This window comes from Bison bison, unplaced genomic scaffold (assembly GCF_000754665.1).
Source record: "Bison bison bison isolate TAMUID 2011002044 unplaced genomic scaffold, Bison_UMD1.0 scf7180017864142, whole genome shotgun sequence".
NCBI lineage: Eukaryota > Metazoa > Chordata > Mammalia > Artiodactyla > Bovidae > Bison > Bison bison.
The window spans coordinates 963,501-985,083 of NW_011494714.1; the positions used below are offsets into that span (position 1 = coordinate 963,501).

At 47.1% G+C, this 21,583-nt stretch overlaps 1 protein-coding gene across 4 annotated transcripts in view; it reads left to right on the forward strand.

The window, feature by feature from the left end:
* DAPK2 (death-associated protein kinase 2) overlaps window positions 1–21,583 on the forward strand; it is a 142,686-nt gene that overhangs the window by 69,064 nt on the left and 52,039 nt on the right. For all 4 annotated transcript variants that reach the window (XM_010840209.1, XM_010840211.1, XM_010840212.1 and 1 more), the window contains exon 3: window positions 16,875–17,096. In XM_010840209.1, coding sequence (XP_010838511.1) covers window positions 16,875–17,096 — 222 coding nt within the window. The remainder of the gene's footprint in view (window positions 1–16,874; window positions 17,097–21,583) is intronic.

Genomic DNA, 21,583 nt, shown 5'->3' on the forward strand with positions numbered 1-21,583 from the left:
GATGCCATGATCTTCGTTTTCTGAATATTGAGCTTTAAGCCAACTTTTTCACTCTCCTCTTTCACTTTCATCAAGAGGCTTTTGAGTTCTTCTTCACTTTCTGCCATAAGGGTGGTGTCATCTGTATATCTGAGTTTATTGATATTTCTCCCGGCAATCTTGATTCCAGCTTGTGCTTCTTCCAGCCCTGCGTTTCTCATGATGTACTCTGCCTAGAAGTTAAATAAGCAGGGTGACAATATACAGCCTTGACGTACTCCTTTTCCTATTTGGAACCAGTCTGTTGTTCCAGAAGATTCAGTTCAATTCAGTTCAGTCGCTCAGTTGTATCCGACTCTTTGCGACCCCATGAATCCCAGCATGCCCTTGGATATCTCATTTCTACCAAGCTCTCCCTGATTCTGTTCCACCCTCAAGTGTGAGAACCACTGGTGCAAAGGAAAGAGGAAGGAAACACACCCAAGATCTGGGTCATTATCATTGACCATTATCACTGACCACCAAGGCAACAAAAGGGAAATAAGATAGCTTATGTCATTTTCATTATCTGAAATGAGGAAGGCTATAGGTTTTTCAGGGTAGACAGACCTGTGCATGGTACTAATTTCTTAAAGAAAGCCACTGCCTGCTGCATCCTGTTCCAAAGGACGCTAAACAACATAATGGATAATTGGGGGGCAGGGGAGATGCTCTGCATCCCTACAGGGGATTTGCTGTGCTGGTCACCCCAGGAGCTGCAGTCTATCCTGGGGATACCAGGCCCACTCTGTAGCAGGACCTGCTCACATTCTGATGCCATCCTTTCCTGAAATCAGCCAGTAGAAGGGTCATCACCAGGGGGAAGAGTGGGGTGACTCTGAGTAAAGGGCCATGTGTGGGGGATGAGGGGTTGCCTCTGTGGTAAGTTTGAAGGTATTACCTGAATTGAATGCCTGTGTGACCGAAGGGGCACACGGCACTCCCCTTTAGTGTACCCTTAAGTCACAGCTTAGTAACAGTCAGAGGAGAGGTAAGGAAAAAACTGGTTAACACTGTCTGATGCTACAAAAGACCTTAAGTTCCTTTTGGACAATACAATCAGGGCAGATGTTTGCAACATACATGACAAAGGGTTCAGGTCACAAATATATAAAGAGCTTTTATAAACAATAAGAAAATGGCAAACACCCCAGTGGAAAAATAAGCGAGGAGGCATGTATAAGGCAGTTCAGATTACCAATAAGCATAGGAAAAAGATGTTCATTCTTACTAGTAATCAACTACAAGTTAATAATAAATTTAATTCAAGTTAAGATAATCAGATATCATCTTTCAGATAGGAAAATGGTAAAGCTGAAAAACACAGTGAACAAGTTCAAGGGGTTGTTTAGGACTGTTAGGAGTATTATTGAGACAATCTTCCGGGAGATAATTTGCCAAGTACCATAAACCTTAAAAATGTAAATAACTTTTGACCAAGGGTTCTACCTGGAACTTACCTTCAGAAAAGATAATCAGCGATGTACACAAATATTTTTATATAGTAGTATCTGTAACAGTCTTAATTATAGTAAAAATTAGAAGTAATATAAATGTCCAGGGACTTCCCTGGTGGTCCAGTGGTTAAGACATTGGAAGTAGCCTTCCAATGCAGGGGGCATTGGTTCCATCCCTGGTAAGGGAACTAAGATCCCACATGCCATGTGGTGTGCCAAGAAAAGGATACTACAAATATCCAAAATTAAGAATTTGCTTTACAAATCACGGTTTATTTGTAAGGTGGCATATTATTTAAAATCAGGAGTGAAACAATTTTCAGTAATGTGAGTAATATTCATGATCTATTGTTAAGTAGAAAAATTTTAAAAAGCAGTTTCCAAAATAGTACATACAGCATCATCCCAGTCCCATTAAGAAAATGAACAAACAAAAAAGACTATAGTATGTGCTGAAAAAACTCTAAGAGAGCAGGCACCAAAATGATAACGAGGGTTATCTCAGGAAGCTTCCTCTTTGTGCTTTTGAAAAATAATGAACATGCTCCTTTTGTAATAAACAACTATCAAGAACGTGTTCTTTTCCTAGTGAGTCTGCTAGTGAGGTGCTCTGATTGCACAGAGGGCTGGCTGTGAGTGACAAGTCCTTCACGCACTTCCTGTTGCCTCAGTTTAGCTCTTCTTTTCTGCAAGTAGGCAGAATACCTACTTCATGCTCAGTGTTCAGCAGACCCCATCAGATGAGTAGGACAGTTCTTACTCCCCAGGCTCCGACGGGCTGGTTGCTGATTAAGGTGAATGCCTTGGTCATTTGTCATGGAAATATCTCTGCCATGTGATGTGTTCAGCATTTTGCTGGATATGAAGATGGTACCAGGACATCTTGCTGAGTGCCTGAGATCTGTTCTTTAAAAAAAAAAAAAAATTTGGCTGTGCTGGGTCTTTGTTGCGATGCACAGGCTCTTCATTGCTGCACGTGGGCTTTCTCTAGCTGCAGCAAGCAGGGTCTACTTTCCAGTTGCAGTGCTTCTTTTGTTTCGGAACACAGGCTCTAAGACACATGGCTTCGGTAGATGCAGGATCCTCGGGGGATGTGGACCATGGGGATGTTCAGAGTTCACAGGAGAGGGGCTGGGAACAGAACTCTTGGCACTAGAGAGGTCTGGCAAGTCGGGAGGGAGCCATTATAGAAGATATGAGGGACGACCCTGTCCCTACATGGTAATAACAGAACCTCAACCTGCCTAGATCTTTCCGTCTTCCTGTTTTAGTCCCTTTCTTGCTCTGCAGCATGAGCTCATGCTAAAGATCACATCCCTTATGGTCCAGTCTCCTGGGCTTTGCTCAGGCTGTGAAGGCCAACTGGCTGGTGTTTCTGGGATCAAGTGAACTGACCTGTGTTTTCCTGAAGTTCTTTCCATTAATCAAACGTACATCTGATTGTCAGGAACTTGGGTGGCGAGAGGGGAACCCTACCTGGGTGAACGTGGTTGGCTGCTGGCCACTTGTCCTTTTCCACCACCCCCACAAAGAGGAGAGGAAAGGGCAAGCTCAGCTTCCTGATAGACTTCCTTGAGAAAGTGGCCACTTGACGGGGAGGAAGTAACGTGTTGACTCAGGGCCTTTCCAGAATAAAGCATTTGTGTTTCACTCCAGCTATAGCCAGCTGATTCCTTTTTGCCTGTCTGAATTCAGCTTTCTCTGCCTGTGGGGCTGCACCCTATAGGCCTGCAAACCCTGTACTTGCCCAGCTTCAAGACCAAAGAAAGAGCCTGGAGTCAGCAACGGAGACATCAGTGGCTTAATAGATGGGGTGGGATGAATCTTACATGGCTGAAATGAGGTCCTGGAGCAACATCTCCACATGAACAACAGATAGCGGGCAGGGCAGGGCAGCAGTCTTCACTCCTGGTGGGAGGTGGAGGGTTACCAGTTATAGAGGGAATTGATGTCAGGTTGGCTCATCAGTTACCAGGGAAACCAGCAGTGGCCCATGCCCCTCACTGCTCCTTTCATCAGCTATCATGGTGGAGATGTTCTGATTTAAAGATTAGAACAATCACAAGCTGAGACTAGGAGCAACTATGTAGGCATGCACTGATTAGGCTCTAAGATTAAGAGAGAAATTCAGTGAGGTGAGTAGGGCGTAGGTGAGGCAGGGACTGGTGGAGCAGGGGATGTGCAGAGAGCAAGAGAACAGCTATCTTCAGTGGCCTGCTCATATGCTGTCAACCTGCTTCAAATCCCACCTGCTCCTTAAGACTTCCCCTGACTCCCCTTGGCCAATACTTCTCCCTCTGCAGAACTGCTGCAGGACTTGCTGTTGCCCATGCACTTGAACCTGTGGCAGCTATTTCTAGACATCCATGCCATATTTCTTTTTCCATGAGCATTTGTCTGATCTCTCCAGTTGACTATGAGTCCTTCAAGTTGTGGGGGTATGTCTGGTCTGTAGCATTGGGACACTGATCCGTACATGACAGATGGAGGAGTAAATTAGTAAATAGATGGATTGGTGAATGGATAGTTAGGTAGATAGGTGGACGGGTAGTTAGGTGACTAGACGGGCAGGTGGGTGGATAGTGGGTGATGGGTGGTACCTTCCATGGCTAACACTTCAAGCCATAGTAGCCCACCTCGTGTCTGTGTCTAGAATCTAGACTCCAGACTAAGGGAAATACCAGACGACACTGAGCTATATTTTCAGTGAAAACTTTCCTCCAAAAAGCCAAGTCCAAGTTAAACTGAGCTTAATTAATTTCAGGCCTTGGGCCTGTGGGCTCCTGTTCATTTGACAACAGCATCAAAACGTGCTTAGACTTAAAAATAGATTCCAAAATGTAATCATAGCTCAGCCTGACTTGGCTCTGCTCAACAATTCCTTCCTTTTTGTGCTTTAGGAATTTTTTCTGTGTGCCCCCTAGCTCCCAAATAAAGAGTCAGAGGAAGGAAGTTAGTCTGAAGGACAGGGGGCTGAATGAGCTAAGCTGTGCACGCAGCTGCGACTGGCCAGCACAGGCAGACACCTGTGACATGATGGATAGGGGCCATTTGTAGGTCAGGGTTTAGCTCCCTGGAAACTTCTGGTTCCTGATACTTAATCCAAAGTGTGCTCCTTATTGTTGATCCTGAGTTTGGTTTGGTCAGAGTAACTTTTTTTTTTTTTTTTTTAGTATTTACTGATGTGTTTATGTTGGCTGCACCAGGTCTTAGCTGTGGCATGCAGCATCTTTAGTGAGCTCTTAGTTGCAGCATGTGGGCTCTAATTCCCTGACCAGGGATCAAACCTGGGTCCCCTGCATTGGGAGCTAACCACTGGACCACATAAAAGTCCCAGAGTAACTCCTGAAAAGAATAGATAATAATTTTGAGAATTATCTCATCAGTGTTTTCTGTTTCTCCTTTTTTTCCTTCCTTTTTCCTTACACTTTGGAATTGCTTTGGGATCATCAAAGAGCATGCTTCCATGCTATTGAGTAGACTCCTCAAATCATGTTCCCTGGAACCCTTGGGGTTCCAGAAAGCCCCTTTGGGCATCATGTGGTTGGGCTCTGAGAAGGTAGCCTGTGAGTTGTTGTTATTTAGTCGCTAAGCTGTGTCTCTTTGCAACCTCATGCACTGCAGCACTCTAGGCTTTCCTGTCCTTCACTGTCTCCCAGAGTTTGTTCAGATTCATGTCTATTGAGTTGGTGATGCTGTCTAACCATCTCATCCTCTGCCACCCTCTTTTCCTTTGGCCTTCGATCTTTCCCAGCATAAGGGCCTTTTCCAGTGAGTCGATTCTTTGCATTAGGTAGCCAAAGTATTGGAGCTTCGGCTTCAGCATCAGTCCTCCCAATGAATATTCAGAGTTGATTTCCTTTAGGATTGACTGGTTTGATCTTCTTGCAGTCCAAGGGACTCTCAAGAGTCTTCTCCACCACCACAATTGAAAGGCCTCAGTTCTTCAGTGCTCAGCCTTCTTTATGGCCCAACTCTTAGTATCTCTCCCCAGAAAGAAGCACTGCTTTTTTAATGTTTTACATAGTGAGCTTCTTTGCACAATTTGTTGGAGAGAGGGTTCCACACCTCAAATAAATTTTAAAACCATCATCATGAGACTAGAAAGTTATGGGCAACATGGTCAGGGAAGGGAAATGGGCTCATAGACAGTGGTTTGGCTCACATGCTGGGAGCAAAGGCCATTTGAACAGTCTGGGCACTCTTGTGTTTGCAAGTCTTGTGCTGATGTTTGTCTGCTGCAGCTCACGTGCCACATGGGTGGGCTGCTGATCCCACGGGTCTCTCACTCCTTGCTTGCACACCTAGTTCCTGACATGCTGCCCCCCTGGCATTTGGTAAACTTTTGCTCCCTATTCTCATCTCCTTGGCCTGGAATCTTGACTTGCCATGTATTCCCCCTTCTGGCAACCTTCACCCTGTTTTGGCTTCCTGAATATCTGATCCCTTGTTTACCCTGACCTCAGATGACTGTGTCCTAAAGTGTTTTCTGCCTTCCTGGATCCTGGCACCACGCGGTGACCCTGCCTTTCAGCTGCCCCAGTTTTCCCCCACACTATCTTTTTAAGCTGGGATCTGAGGATGGGGTTCATAGGTGCTAAATCAGGTTCAAGGCTGGGACTGGAAAATGGAGACCATGATCCAGATGTGTCAGTCCATTGGCTGGAATGAATAATTCACTGTCACAGAGAGAGAGTTTCCTTAGTGCTTTCACATAGTTGTCTCATTTCTTTCTCATTATAACATGTGAGATTGGGATATTCTTTTGGGGGCGTATAAATATACATTTGCTACATGAGAGAGGAGACTAACTTCTTGCTATAGAATTTCAATTAACTGATGTAAATCTTTCACTCTTAAAAATACCACAACTCCACACTACTGTATATAAAATAGACAACCAACAATCACCCACTGTATAGCACAGGGAACTCTACTCGGCAGTCTGCAATGACCTAAATGGGAATAGAATCTTAAAAAGAGTGGTGGTGGTTTAGTCGCTAAGTCATGTCCAACTCTTGTGACCCCATGATTGTAGCCTTCCAGGCTCCTCTGTCCACGGGATTCTCCAGGCAAGAATACTGGAGTGGGTTGCCATTTCCTTCTCTAGGAGATCTTCCTGACCCAGGAATCAAACCCAGGTCTCCTGCATTGCAGGCAGATTCAAAAAGAGTAGATACATGCTTATATATAACTGATTCACTCTGCTGTATAGCAGAAACTAATGCAACATTGTAAATCAACTATAGTTCAATAATATGTATGTTCAATATGTATATATATTGTAAAAGAAAGAATACTACAACTCCCTCTTCTTAAGTGTGGGCAGCACACAGTGACTTCATTCCAAAGAGTGGAGTGTCAGGGAGCAGGGTAACTTTACAGTGGAAAAAACCTGCAAATAAGACCTCAGCCAGGTGATCAAGGTTAACATCAACAGTAATAAGTCATATTGATAGTGTGTATCTTAATATGACATGAGAATAGTCCTTTACCTCCGTGGTCTTCCTTTCAAAATCCCTTAAGATTTTAAGATCCCCAAGTCCTAATTATGAGAAAACTCAATCAAACTGAGAAACTTCCTACAAAATGCCTTACTCAAAATTTGAAGGCATCAAAAACAAGGAAAGTCAAAGAAGCTGTCACAGCCAAAAGAAGCCCAAGGAGACAATGATGACTAAATGCAATATCCTCAGTGGGATCCAGATTGTTTTCCTTTGTGTGAATTCCTAGGCACCAAGCCACCTTCTTATGTCTCTTTGGGGCCTGCAGAATTCATTCCTCTGGAGTTCTGTTTTCTCAATTAAAATTTGATGTATAATACAAAATCTTAAATTTATTTCAACTATTACTTATCTTGGTGTCACAGAGGGCTGTCTGACCTCCATGGTCCCAGTGAGCAAAGGTTTCTCACTCAGGTAAAGGCATCGGATAACTCCAAAACACAGACTGTCCACCTGCTGCTAGTTTCCTCTCCTCAGGAGGGCCAAGGATGCCCTTGGCCAAGACCCCATCCTGGGGCTACATCTGCCCCAGAATCCACAGCTGGCCCCCGTGCACATGTTCATGGCTTGGCAGGGACACTGCAGCCTGGGCAGAGACTGCAGATGAAAGGTGAGATTGGAATATCCTTATGTCTGTGTTACACACAAGGAAACTGAGGATCAGAGTCACATGATTTACTAAAAGTAATAGAGCTATAAATAGAACCTCGGTCTGCTTTGCTACTGCTAAGTCGCTTCAGTCGTGTCTGACTCTGTGCGACCCCATAGACGGCAACCCACCAGGCTCCCCTGTCCCTGGGATTCTCCAGGCAAGAATGCTGGAGTGGGTTGCCATTTCCTTCTCCAGTCTAGTGACTGCAAATCCTGGAGTTAAGTCTAGGAGACAAGAAACAGATTTTTTGTTAAGGTGATGGGAGGAATATCTTTGTCCATGAGAGTGGCTGACTGGAGACGGGATGTGTTGAAAAGGATGGTGTGTTTGTGTGCGTTGTGTGTGTGTGTGTGTGTGTGTGTGTGTGTGTATAGGGTGGGGGGGCAGGCTAAGAGGCTGGGTCAGTCAAGTTTGGCCAGGCAGAGGAGTGGGGAGGGGGCTGGTAACACCATCCTCAGACAGGCTCTTGCCCTGGGATCAGGGGGTGTGTCCTCTGGGATTGGGCCGATCTGGTTCCTGTGGACTGTAGATTTGAGCTCCTCCTGCTCATGCTGGCTGAAGGTTCCATTCCCCCACTTCCCAGGCTGCACCTGGGGTGGCCTTGACTGGAAACTTCTCAGCACTGTCCCGCCCTGTGGCACTGCACTCCTGCAGGGTAATTCCAGAGTAGTTGTGGCTCATTGTTCTCCAGTGTGGGAAGAGGAACTGCAGTGACTGTTTGGGGGAAGCGGGAGGAGGAACCTGGGCCCCACACACCTCTGACCTGGAGCACTTCCCACTTGATACCTCTCACCTCCCATGACATCTCCTCCCTGGTCTGTATCCTGTGCAGCTCTGCCTCACCTCCACTTTGATCAACTGGGGACTTTGGGGCAAGTTACTAGATTCATGGACACTTTAGAGTTGATTGAGAGAATGAGTTAGACCAACTCTATCCATAAACCTTAAAAACGCCTTTGTCAGTCAGCCCTGGGGAGTTGTGAGAACAAGTCTAGTTGGCCATAGCCAACCTGGTGGGAGTGGGTGGACCGTAGGAGTAGTCTGTCTCAATTCTGGCCATGAGAGATGCATTGTCTTTTGAGAATTCAAAACCAATGATAAAAAAAATTGAATAACATTTATTCTACTTTTTAAAAAATGATTTTCTTTTCAAAAGTAATTGATTTATTTTTGGTTGGCCATAGCCAACCTGGTGGGAGTTGGTGGACCGTGGCAGTGGTCTGTCTCAATTCTGGCCATGAGAGGTGCATTGTCTTTTGAGAATTCAAAACCAATGATAAAAATCAAATAAAACTTATTCTACTTTTAAAAAAAAAATGATTTTCTTTTCAAAAGTAATTGGTTTATTTTGGCTTCGTTGCTGCACGAGGGCTTTATTTAGTTGTGTCAAGCAGGGGCTACTCTCTGGTTGTGGTGAATGGGCTTCTTCCTGCAGTGGCTTCTCATTGCAGAGCATGGCTCCAGAGTCTGGCTTCAGTAGTTACAGCTCATGAGCTCAGTAGTTGTGGTGCAAAGGGCTTAGTTGCTCCGAGGCATGTGGGATCTTCCTGGACCAGGGATCAAACTGGTGTCCCCTGCATTGGCAGGGGGGTTCTGGGGCACTGGACCACCAGGGAAGTCCCCAGTCTACTTTTTTTTTTTTTTTTTAAATCTGTTTATTTACTTGACTGTATCAAGTCTTAGTTGAGGTACATGGTATCTTTGTTGAGTCACGCAGGATCTTTCACTGCAGTGCATAGAGGGCTCCATGGGGCTCCACGAGAGCCCGATAGTATATGGGATCTTAATTCCCTGAGTAGGGATCAAACCTAATTCCCCTTCATTGCAAGGTGGATTCTGAACCACTGGACCACCCAGGAAGTCTCCCCAAATCAGTCTACTTATTATTATCACCATGCATTGGCAATTGTTAGTAATATAAATGATAAAATTCTCCTCTGTTCTGGGGTGGGCCCCTTTCTTACTGCTTGGTACATCACTGCTGGCTGGTTACCTCGAGAGTCTCACTGAAGCTAGAGTTGGTTGACATGACTTTATGTCCTAGTCCCTCTATCAGGGCCTGCTACCTGGTCCAACTCGTAAGTCACTTAACCTTCCTAAGTCTCTGTTTTCTGATCTGTAAAATGGAGCTAAGAATGATGCTAGCAAATATTTAAGAGAGGATAAAAGTAAAATTAGCTTGAAGAGAGAAAAGCTGGATGTAAATGTTGTGATGTCCATATTGCTATACAAAATCTATCCCAGGTGTGAGATTTGGCTCACACCCAGATTACTCTTCTTTGGTGGTAAAGAATTCAGGGACAGTTGAGCCAGGCTCTTCCCTGAAACTTAGGAGCTGGTTTTGAAAAATATTATTTATTTATTTTATTTTGGCTGTACTGGGTCTTCCTCGAGGTACATGGGCTTCTCTAGTTCTGGCACAGGCTTAGCTGCCTCATGGCATTTGGGATCTTAGTTCCCCAACCAGGGATCGAACCTACATCCCTGAATTTTTTTTTAATAATTTAATTAATTCATTCATATTTATTTTTGGCTGTTCTGGGTCTTTGCTGCTGTGTGGGCTACTCTCTAGTTGTAATGCACAGGCTTCTTATTGTGGTGGCTTCTCTTGTTGAGGAGCACTGGCTCTCGGGCAACAACAGGCTTCAGTAGTTGCAGTATGTGAGCTCAGTGGTTGCAGTTTTTGAGCTCTAGAGCACAGGTTCAATCATTGTGGTTCACAGGCTTAGTTGCTCTGCGGCATGTAGGATCTTCCTGGATTAGGGATCAAACACATGTCTCCTGCATTGGCAGGTGGATTCTTTACCACTGAGCCACCAGCGAAGCCCCCAGAAGGCAGATTCTTAACCACTGCACCACCAGGAAAGTCCCAAACCATTTTTGAGTTCTGAGAAGCAGTTCCAGGTTTATTCCTCATCATCTGCTTCCTAGACAGACAACAGGAGACCCTAATGGGGTGCCCCCGCTTCCCCGGGCCCTGCCAGGTCCTGTCTGTGACACCAGTCTTCACACAGCCTGCTCTGTCCTCCAGGGACACTGAATAAGTGAGGAGCTGGGTCCTCTATCTGGGAAGAGGGGCGTGTTCCTGATATAATTGCAGGAGAGCTTCTGGCAGAAGCAGGGAAACTAGTTTCTGTGTCTTGCGAATTTACTGTCCTTCACGAAACCCTCCTACGTGACTTTTGCAAGTCAGCCTCAGGCACAGTGTTCCACCCACCCCTGCCTCCTGCCTTTCTACTAGTTGGATGGTTTAGTCCTTTCTGGGGAGTTACCTCTGATTTCCCCTGTGAGGTGGTCAGACTGGGTTTTCTCATCCTCATTTGACAAGGGAGGACCTTGAGGCCCAGGGAGGTGAACAGACTACCCAGGCTCATGACCAGTTAGCAGATGGGATCTGGTCAGAACCCAAGACTCCAGGCATCAGCCCAGAGATGGAATTTGGAGAGTGAAGGGAAAACTTTGTTTCTGTTCAGAGTTGTCGTGGACTCTCCGGAACTTTCTTTTTGGCTGTGCCACACGGCTTATGGGAACCTGGGGATTGAATCCGCGCCATGGCAGTGACAACACCAAGTCCTAACCACTGGACTGTCAGGGAATTCCCCTCAGAAGCTTTCTGGAAGGTGAAGGAAAATGGACTGAAAAGGCAGCTCCTTGTCCAAGCCCGCAAAGCTTTGGGGGCAGGTCAGGGTCAGAAATTGGACCTCCTGACTACCCGCCTTTTGCTGCATTAGAGTTCGGAACTGACTGTTGCAGGGATGGGCTTTGCATATGTGCATCATGTTTCACTATTCCCATGATTTTTAAATCTGTGTTGACAGTCACTTCCCTTACAATTGGCTGGCTCCCCTCTACTCTGTCTTAACCTAGATGGGCTCTCCCTGTCTACCCTTGGTCCTGTAGCGTAGCTGAGAAACTTCTGCATCCCTGGGCCTGAATTTCTGGCTTCAGAGCCTTCCTGATGGGCAGAAAAAGGCCCATAACCATCACTGCTTCCACCTGCCCATGGGTCTGCCAGTGCCTTCTGATGGGCATGACAGAGCCATCTCAAGTCTGGCTTTTTTGTCTCTACTGTGGGTGTACCCACAGTGGGACCAGGGGGTGTCCCACAGCAGCTTCCGTTCCTGTTACTCCCCAGAGCCCAGGGTCATCTTCTGTCTTGATTTGCAAATCAAGCAAAACCTGTCCTGATGAAAGAGACAACACTCCCCATCTCCCTTATCTCTCCTTTCTCCCTCCTTCTCATGGTCAGATCAAAGATCTAAGGGAGAGGGTAATATATCAATACTGAGAAGGACAAGGAATAACATGAGTTACAGTGGTGTACTTTTTTTCATCTGGGAAAATGGAGACAACCAGAGGACTGTTGTAAGTTGGTGTTTCTCAGCCCTGGCTACCCATCGGGGTCACCCAGAAGTTGATTTATTTATGTCTGGCTGCACTGGGTCTTTGTTGCTTTGTGCAGGCTTTCTCTAGTTGTGGCAAGTAGAGGGCTGCTCTTCATTGCGGAGCTTTGGCTTTTTATTGTGGTGGTGTCTCTTGTCGCGGAGCACAGACTCGAGGTGCGTGGGTTTCAGTAGTTACAACTTGAAGGCTCTAGAGTACAAGCTAAGTAATTGTGACGCACGGGCTTAGCTGTTCTGCTCCATGTGGAATCTTCCTGGACCAGGAATCGAACCTGTGTCCCCTGAATTGGAAGGTGGATTCTTATCCACTGCACCACCAGGAAAGTCCCAGAAAGTTTTTAAAAAATATCTTGATTCCCAGTCCGAGGAAATCAGAAGCTCTGGAGGTGGGATCCAGGCAGCAGTAACTTTATGATTTCCCCAGTGATTCTGGTGTGCCACCAGGGTTGAGAACCCCTGCTCTAAGGATGAATAGAGTTGGTGAATTGCTTAAAATGAAGATAAACCCAAAATTGACTGTGCATTGGAATCATCAGAGAGTAGGGTGGGGTGGGGATGTGTGTTAAAATTGCACTGATGCCCTGGCCACACATTGCAGTCCATGTAAATCAGTGACTTATTTCTGCCTTCACATGAGCAACAAACTAATAACAGTACTACTAGTCGCCATTTATTAGATTTGCCTGCAGGCCAATGTGATGTATTTTTTTTTTTTAATTAAAAAAATATTTATTTATTTACTTGACTGTGCTGGGTCTTAGTGGCAGCATATGGGGTCTTTTAGTTGTGGCCTGTGGAATCTAGTTCCCTGACCAAGGATCGAACCTGGGCCCCCTACATTGGGAGCGTGGAGTCTTAGCCACTGGACTGTCAGGGAAGTCCCCCGTGATATGACATATTTCCAGTCCTCACAGTTCCTTGGCAGGGAATCACAGTTCCCATTTTACAGATGAGGAAACTGATGCACAGAGGGGGTGACCACTGGCCCCAGGTGACAGTGTAGGTCTCCTGAGACCAGGCCTGTCTGACCTGGAAGCCTGCTCCTTCTGCCCAGGGCTGGCCTAGTGGAGCATATACTCTGCGCATTCCAGTACTTGCTCAAGGAGAGAGGAAACCAGCGAGTGGCCTTGGCTCCCTTTGAGGCTCCCCAGGGCAAGTTGAGCGGAGGACCCTTGTCTTGCAAAGAGAGGGAAGATGAGTGGCATTGGCTGGCATTTGGCTCTGTGTTAGTCATCCACTCTCAAAATACCTCCTTTTGGCAGGAGGAGGATGCCTGCTCGTGTTAGGCCTGACCCCAGTCACCTCTCGTTGCCTCAGCTGCTCTCACAGAGAGAACACTCAAAAGCAAACACTCATTTGCTTTTTGAGAGTTAGAGGAATTTTTCAGGCATGTGATACAGAAAAATGCCTCTGTTTCCCTCTGAGGAGAAGGTAAGCTTTTTTGTCAAGGTGATCTGAAATATTTAGCTCTGCTTTGTAAAAATCCTCTGCCTCCACCTCTGTGCTCCATAAGCTTAAACAAATAGTTTAAAATCCTTACACTTTGGCTTTCATCCCTCAGGGCTGCTGATCCCAGACTCCTTGAGGTGTCAGGGAGGAGAGGAGCATGGCCATCCTGACTCGGAGACGCATAGCTGCCTGGGACTCAAGGCTTTGCCAAGTGTTTGCTGGTACCCGCTAAGGGACCTGATGTCCCAAGGCCCAGAGCCGCTCCCAGGGACCAGAGATCTTGCTGAGTGTGTTCCCTCTGACTTTGGGAGGCCTGATTTAACCCCACTTGCATCAGCCCCTCGTATGTAGACAGCCTAGAACCAGTATTTGGGGCATAAATAGCCGAAATTTTAGAGTTGGCAGACAGCGTGCTATATACATGGCTCCACAAAGCCTTCCAGCCCAGCCGCTGGAGCCCTCTCCCTCCCCAGAGCTCCATCTGTACCTGATGTCTGAGTCTTTGGTCCCTGCCCCTTGCTGTCGAGGCAGAGCCTGGCACAGAGTACAGAGTACATGCTTAGGTAGCACTGGGTAAAGCGGGGAAGAGGGGATGGAGGCATGTGTGAACAGGTGTTTGGTGACATCTCTCCGATGGTTGCCATAGAAAGCTATTTAAGTGTTGGCATCTCTTATTCCTTAATTACTCTACTTGAGGGTCTGTTTTTTTGATCACTTGGGTTTATTCTGAAGCTGTCTCTCTGAGGATTATTCTAGTAATGGAGTGATTCAGACGTACTACTAGTTTCTGAGGCTGAGGCAAACATAGTAAGTCCCCTAATACGAACCTTCAAGTTGCAGACTTTCAAAGATGCAGACGTGCGTCCCATCAGTGTCGGGTGTGAGTGAAACTGCAGCTTGCCCTCCGTCTCCTGTTGCTGACGATCCTTCAGCTACCCTCTCCCACATCCTCTCTCTCCTCTAGTCAGTAACTCTTCTTGCCTGTTCACTCGAGGCCAGCCCCTGTATACCAGCTGTTGTACTGCACTACTGTACTTTTCTAGGTACTATAGTGTAAGACTAAAAATGTTTTCTTTATTTGTTGTTTTTTATGTATTATTTGTGTGAAAAGTATTATAAACCTATTACAGTTCAGTACTATATAGCTGATTGTGTTAGTCAGGTACCTAGGCTAACTTTGTTAGACTTATAGACAAAATGGGTTTACAAACACGCTTTTGAAATGGAACTCGTTCTTATGTAGGGGACTTACTGTATCCAGAGCACTTCCTTGTGTGTGACTTTTACCCCAGCACTACTAAGAGAGTACATCCAAAATGTGGAGTCTGGCAGCCCCTTGTTAAGCCATTAAGCTGAACCTTAAATTTTTTATGGTTTTTGTCTCAAGCAGTAGGTATTGTGGGTGTCAGGAAAACCTGGGACACTGGGGGAAGGGGAATGGGAGGGTCCCCAGGAGGGTGGCCATTGGGTAGTCTCCAAAGACTGAGAGTGGCCCCCAGTGATTGCCTTAACCTCACCCCCAGTGATGGTGAAGGCCGCTGCCCTTCCCTGTGTGGAGGCGGCTGCCTTTAGAGCACTCAGGGAGGCTGGCCTGGGGCCACCTGCCACTTTGGCAGGTTTCTGCATACAGGTTTCTCAGGAGGCAGGTAAGGTGGTCTAGTATTCCCATCTCTTTAAGACTTTTCCAATTTGTTGTGATCCACATAGTCAAAGGCTTAGATGTACTCAGTGAAGCAGAAGTAGGTGTTTTTCTGGAGTTCTCTTGCTTTTTCTATGATCCAACAGATACTGACAATTTAATCTCTGGTTCCTCTGCCTTTTCTAAATCCAGCTTGTGCATCTGGAAGTTCTTAGTTCATATACTGCTAAAGCCTAGCTTGAAGGATTTTGAGCATTACCTTGCTAGCATGTGAAATGAGCACAATTGTACAGTAGTTTGAACATTCTTTGGTGTTTCCTTTCTTTGAGGTCAGAATGAAAACTGACCTTCTCCAGTCCTGTGGCCACTGCTGAGTTTTCCGTTTGCACCATTTCATGGATGCTGTCTAGGTCCCTGGAGTGAAGGATTCAGGCTCAGCCCTGAAGGGCACTAGGCATAGTCTTGACTCCTTCACCCGTCTTAGCAGCTTTGTGAACAGTGGGCAGGGTCCTCGGCTCTTTGGTCTGGCTTTGCCATTAACTCTGTGATGACCTTGGGTGAGTCACTTGATGTCTCCTGTGCCTGTTTCCTAATACCTTACAATTCTCTGGTGCTATCTGGGCTTCCCTGGTAATTCAGCTGGTAAAGAATCCACCTGCAATGCAGGAGACCCTGGTTCAATTCCTGGGTTGGGAAGATCCACTGGAGAAGGCATAGGCTACCCACTCCAGTATTCTTGGGCTTGCCTGGTGGCTCAGCTGGTAAAGAATCCACCTGCAATGCAGGAAACCTGGATTTGATCCCTGGGTTGATAAGATCCCCTGGAGAAGAGAACGGCTACCTACTCCAGTATTCTGGCCTGGAAAATTCCATGGACTATCTGTCTTCTAACCATGACAAACACCCACCGTGGTTACTAACAATGTTAGGCTGCCTCCACCCCATCCCCACTTCCATCGGGATCCCCCCAGCCCCGCTGGCATAGCCTCTGGCCTTGTCTTTAAGTGCTTCAGCCTGGTGTTTGCTCTGTCTTATTGTCCGAGCCACTACCTGGCTCGAGTCAGGTAATTGAGGTTTTATTTGTTGGGAAGGGTTGGAAACCAAGGTGCAAACATGAGACTAGAGAGGTGCTTTGTCTCCTTATAATTGTAAATAGATGAGTTTGTACTTGCTTCCAGATAAGGGAGGCCCAAACAGATGATTGTTACTATTAGTAGTCTGACCGCGCTGACCGTTTTTACTATTCATTCACTCATTCATTCCATACCTTGTGGCTTGTAGGATCTTAGTTCCTTGACCAGGAATCATATCTGTACCCCTTGTAGTGGAAGTTCAGAGTCTTAACCACTGGACCATCAGGGAAGTCCTGCTTTTCCTTTAAAATCTTTCCATTAAGTAGTATAAACCCCTGGACCTTGTGATTTCATCTGGTGAATACAAGACAGAGGTTCTAGCTGAAGTTGTGTCATCTGGATCAAACCAGTAGCCTTTCAGGGCCTCAGTGTTCCCATCTGTACACTGGGAATGACAATACTACCATTCCTTCCTAGTACAAGGTAAAGGATTCATAGGAACAGAAGGGGAGCCCAGAACTTTCTCTGTCTCTGGATGATGGCCAGGTGGGGATCCCGGCTGATGACATGACTTGTCCTGCCCTGGAAGAAGGAGTTGCTGTGGCCGGGGGGTGGCGGCCAGGTCACCTCTCCCATGACCGCAGTGATGACCTCATTGTGTGTGTCTGTGTCCCCGCAGCGGCCAGTTCGCCATTGTGAAGAAGTGCCGGGAGAAGAGCACGGGGCTGGAGTACGCGGCCAAGTTCATCAAGAAGCGGCAGAGCCCGGCCAGCCGGCGGGGCGTGTGCCGGGAGGAGATTGAGCGGGAGGTGAGCATCCTGCGGCAGGTGCTGCACCCCAACGTCATCACGCTGCACGATGTCTTCGAGAACCGCACCGACGTGGTGCTCATCCTCGAGCTGTGAGTGGGAGCCTGGGACCCGGTGGGCAGCAGGCTTGGGGCCGGGGGGAGGAGGGAGTCCAGCCACAGGCCCCAGAGGGAGCAGCAACCTGCCGGCCAGAAGCTCAACCCGGAGGAGATGAAGTCAGTAGGGGACGGTTACCCTCAGTTACCAGCTCCTCCGGAACCCAGGCAGCAGAGACTGAGGGCCAGGGTCTAGGTCTGGCTTTCACTGGACCCTGGAGATCAAAGGGAAGAAGTGGCCAGCGCTGGGGTCCTTTCCTGGCTGCTGAGCATGTTAGAGGGTGGACGAGGGGAGCAGGAGGGCCATTAAAGAGAGTCTGTTTTTCAGAGAAGAACAAGCACCCTCCCAGCTCTGTGAAGCCCTTCCCCAGCCCCTCCCCAGGAAAGCCCTGCCTTTGTACTGTGTCTGATGCCGTGATTATTATTGTGCATGCATGCTTAGTCGCTCAGTTGTGTCCCACCCTGTGCAACCCCATGAACTGTATATAGCCCGCCAGGCTCCTCTGTCTATGGGATTCTCCAGGCAAGAATACTGGTTATTGTAGTAACAGTTATTTAGAGAGCTCTGCTGTAAGCCAAGGTCCTTTGTGCTAGTCATCTTGTTCAGTTTTCAAAGAAGCTGTGTTGAGGGAAGTGTTCTACTTACCCTGAGAGGACTTTGTATTCACTTTGCCAAGAATGTCTATTATCTCATTTAATCCTTATCTCCGTGTGATAGGATCACTGTAACATGTGATCTCCGCGTTACAGTCAAGAACACTGAAGTCCAGTCACTTATTAGATCCTACAGCCAGGAAGTAGCAGGACCAGGGCTGGGGCCACACTGCTTGTGTATGTGAGGTGGGATGGCCTCGGGCTGGGGCTGCTGGGGAAGCCTTCATTCCAAGTCTGGTGAAATTTGGATGGGTGATACCAAGACTCCAGGGTTTGGTCGGGCACCTGATGCCTCTCCTCGAGACATGTCCATGGACTGGGGATGTGGGGCTCTGACGGACCATAGAGTTTGAGCTGGACTGTGGCACAAGTGGCAATGGCTGTGTCCAGTCAAGCAGCAAGACCCCGTGTTGGGAGTGTTCTGAGCCTCATAGGCGTGAGGCATCTCCCAGTGAGCAGAGGAGTAGTGTCATTTGTCTCAGCAGCCCCTGACTTTGTGACCTGGGGCAAGTTACCTCACACCTCTGAGCTTCAGCTCTCATCTGTAAAGCTGGCAGCCATCCTTAACCCACCTGCAGGTTGTGTGGGCCACCTGACTTTGGAGACCATTCTAATTTGAGAACGTGCTCTGGTGTTGCCAGGCTATAGATTTATGTAGCAGATGGGCATTTGCATACTCTTGCACTGGATTCTTAAATTATCCAACTCAACATTCCAGTGCACACAACCACCCATGCTTTTCCCTCCTCTAACTTCCAAAGTCCTCCTTGTCTCTCCCAGGGACCTCTCAGCCAGCTGGACTAGTCACTGTACACACCTGCCTGGTTCAGACAAGCCTGAGGGGGTTCCTCCAGGATGGCCCGAGGTGTGACGTGTCCCAAGGCTAAGGGCCAGCAGATGGCACGCTGGTTCCCAGCAGAGAGTGACAAGCCCGCCTTTGCTGGGAGAGCCAGCCCATTTCTTTAAGTCTGTTGCCCAAAAAACCTTATAGCAACCAAAACAGAAATTATATTCAGAAGCCAACCACCCAAACACTGCCATTTATGTGTCCCCGTGGCTCCTCTCAGTCTTTATCTGTTTGTGTACAATCTTTGTACTTGTACAGTTTCCTGTTCTGCTCCCCCTCCCCCATTAAATTCATAATGCCATGAACAGCTTTTTTCCTTTCCACTGACTGTATCATGTTTCCTTGAATTATATACATGTATCTCCTTGTTGTAGGACATTTGATTTTTCAGTTTCTAACCATTATAGATTTTATTGCCATAAAGCAACTTTCTTCTCATATTTTCCCATTTTCTTTTGAATTAGTTTTTTTTTAGATAAATTCTCAGGAATGGAGTGACCAAGCTGACATTTTTAGGCTCTTGGTGTCCTCACCAAGGACAGTCTTGGCTAACGAGTACCACCTGCAACATGGGAATATCCCATCTCCCTGCAGCCTTGCCAACCCTGGGGCATTTGTTTTAAAGCAGGGTTCATTATTTATTGTCTTTCCCTCTATATATTGAATATATATATATATTTGTTTTGTGTACATGTATATATTGTGTGTATATATATTTTTTGGGGTGGGGGAGCCATCTTAGTTCCCAGACCAGGGATCCAACCCATGCCCCCTACAGTGGAAGTGTGGAGTCCTAACCACTGGACAGCCAGGGAATTCCCAAGTCCTTTATAGTTACTAAACGATGTTTGGTTTTTGGTTTTTTTTTTTTGGTCATTTTAATTGGCATTTCTGTCATTGCTGGAGAAGTTGTCTGTTACTCTCTGTTTGTAGAACCCTAGGAGTTAGGGTCTAGGATGTTCTTGACTTGTCCCTGTTTCTCCAAGCAGGTCACGGCCATTTCTCCAGCCATGGTTCACAAGCAGTTACATGCCCTCTTGTTGTGAGCCATCACCACCTGGAACATCGTCGTCATACCAGTACTCCTGTGGTCTGCTTGAGCTGCTCTGTTTGTGAAGCTCTGTCTGTTCATAGTTTCTCTATCTCCTCCTTTACTCTCAAGCTGTCTCACTATCTCAGGGTGCCAATCTGTGGTGCTAGGGATTGCTAAGACAGTGTCTCAGCCTTGTGTGAGCAGGGTCTGAGAGAAGGACCTTCCAGGAGAAAAGGACTTTACAAATATCGTTATTTATTTGGCTGCATTGGGTCTTCGTTGCAGCACTTGGGATCTTCATTGTGGTACCCAGGACCTCTCATTGCGGTGCATGGACTCTCTAGATGTGGCTCACAGGCTTTAGTGTCTCCACCACATGTGGAATCTTAGTTCCCTGACCAGGGATCGAACCCATGTCCCCTGCATTGCAAGGCAGATTCTTAACCCTGGACCACCAGGGAAGTCCCTTTCTGTGGGCTTCTGTGTGTGACCTTGGTGACCACTGTTGAGCTGCTCAGGAGCCTTCAGCCTTCTGGTCCTCATTGTGCCCTACTAGGTTCATGGGTTTGCCTGATACTTAAACACAGGTGTCAGAGCCCATCTACTCAGTTGAAGTTTGCAGATTTTGTGGATGGAGTTACCTCTCAACACTGTTTTCTGGTACAGGGCTTCCTCCTGCTTCCTGCTGAAGTGGCCAGTGCTCGGAGGGCATCCAAGCCCTGATCTAAGTCCCCTTCAGCTGTTATTACCCCGTCCATGATGGCCAGTGCTGCAGCCACCTCTCATAGGACTGATGAAAGCAGGGGTGGGAAGGGTTTATCTATCCATATAAATTGGCTTTGCCTGAAGGAGGGCATGGCAACTCACTCCAGTATTCTTGCCTGGAGAATCCCATGGACAGAGGAGCCTGGCGGGCTACAGTCCATGGGGTCACAAAGAGTTGGACACAACTGAGTGACTTAGCACAGTACAACACATAGTTGACTTCTGCAGGGTGTAAAGAATATTTTCAAACTCTCAAGAAATTAACTCATGTCACATGTGGAGCTGATTTGAAAAATGTAGGTCTGCTCTGGGAGGTTTGGGCAGCCCTCCCGTCCCAGGCTCCTGACCCCTCTGGGGCCCCCTTGACTCCAGGCTAGTGGAAAGTGATACCTCAGTGGGTGCATTGAGTCCTGGGGACTGGGAGCAGAGCAGAGGCCAGGCTGTTAGGTTTTTCTTTTCCTCTCTAAGTTAAATTGTTTAGGGATGTGAGAGGAGAGAAGCTTGGGTGGAGGTGGGGTGACTCCAGGGCAGAGGCCTTGGAGCTGAGAAGCTCTGGGGAGAAACTACATTGCGAGGGTAACAGCTGGGTTGAAACAAAACCCAGGCTTCTTGAAACCCTTGAGAAGACATGCCTGAGAATTGATGCAAGTGTTCCCAGCCTGGGTGTCAGGGCTGGGACCGTCACCCCAGCAGGCTTATCAGCTTCCCACTTTCCAAGTCTCTAGGAGCAATTCTAAGGGCCACCATAGCTTTTCCTCTCTTCATCCAAAGGAGACCATGTCTGTCTGTCTCTCTTGTCCAGATCACACTTTCAGGTAGAGCAGCTAATTACTGACCCCCCACCCCAAGTCCTCACCCAGCCAGGGCCTTTACATCAGTAACTTTGGGTGACAGGACACATCTCCATTATCATGATATTCTTTTACCTTTATGCAGCATTCAGTTTAAGGTAGGAAGGGCAGTTTATGCCCAAGGTCACAGCCTCCCATGACCCAGCAAGGCTGCAAGTATGAAAACAAAGATTGGGCTGGGTCCTGTGTGTTCCCAAGGGACACTGTGGATTGGAAAATTTGCAAAGGACTCCGACAGGTCTCTTGCAAATGCCAAGGTTTCACTTCTCTATGATATAGAATATTCTGTGCCATATTAATGTTTTCTTTTATTTTTAAGTTTTATTTTATAATA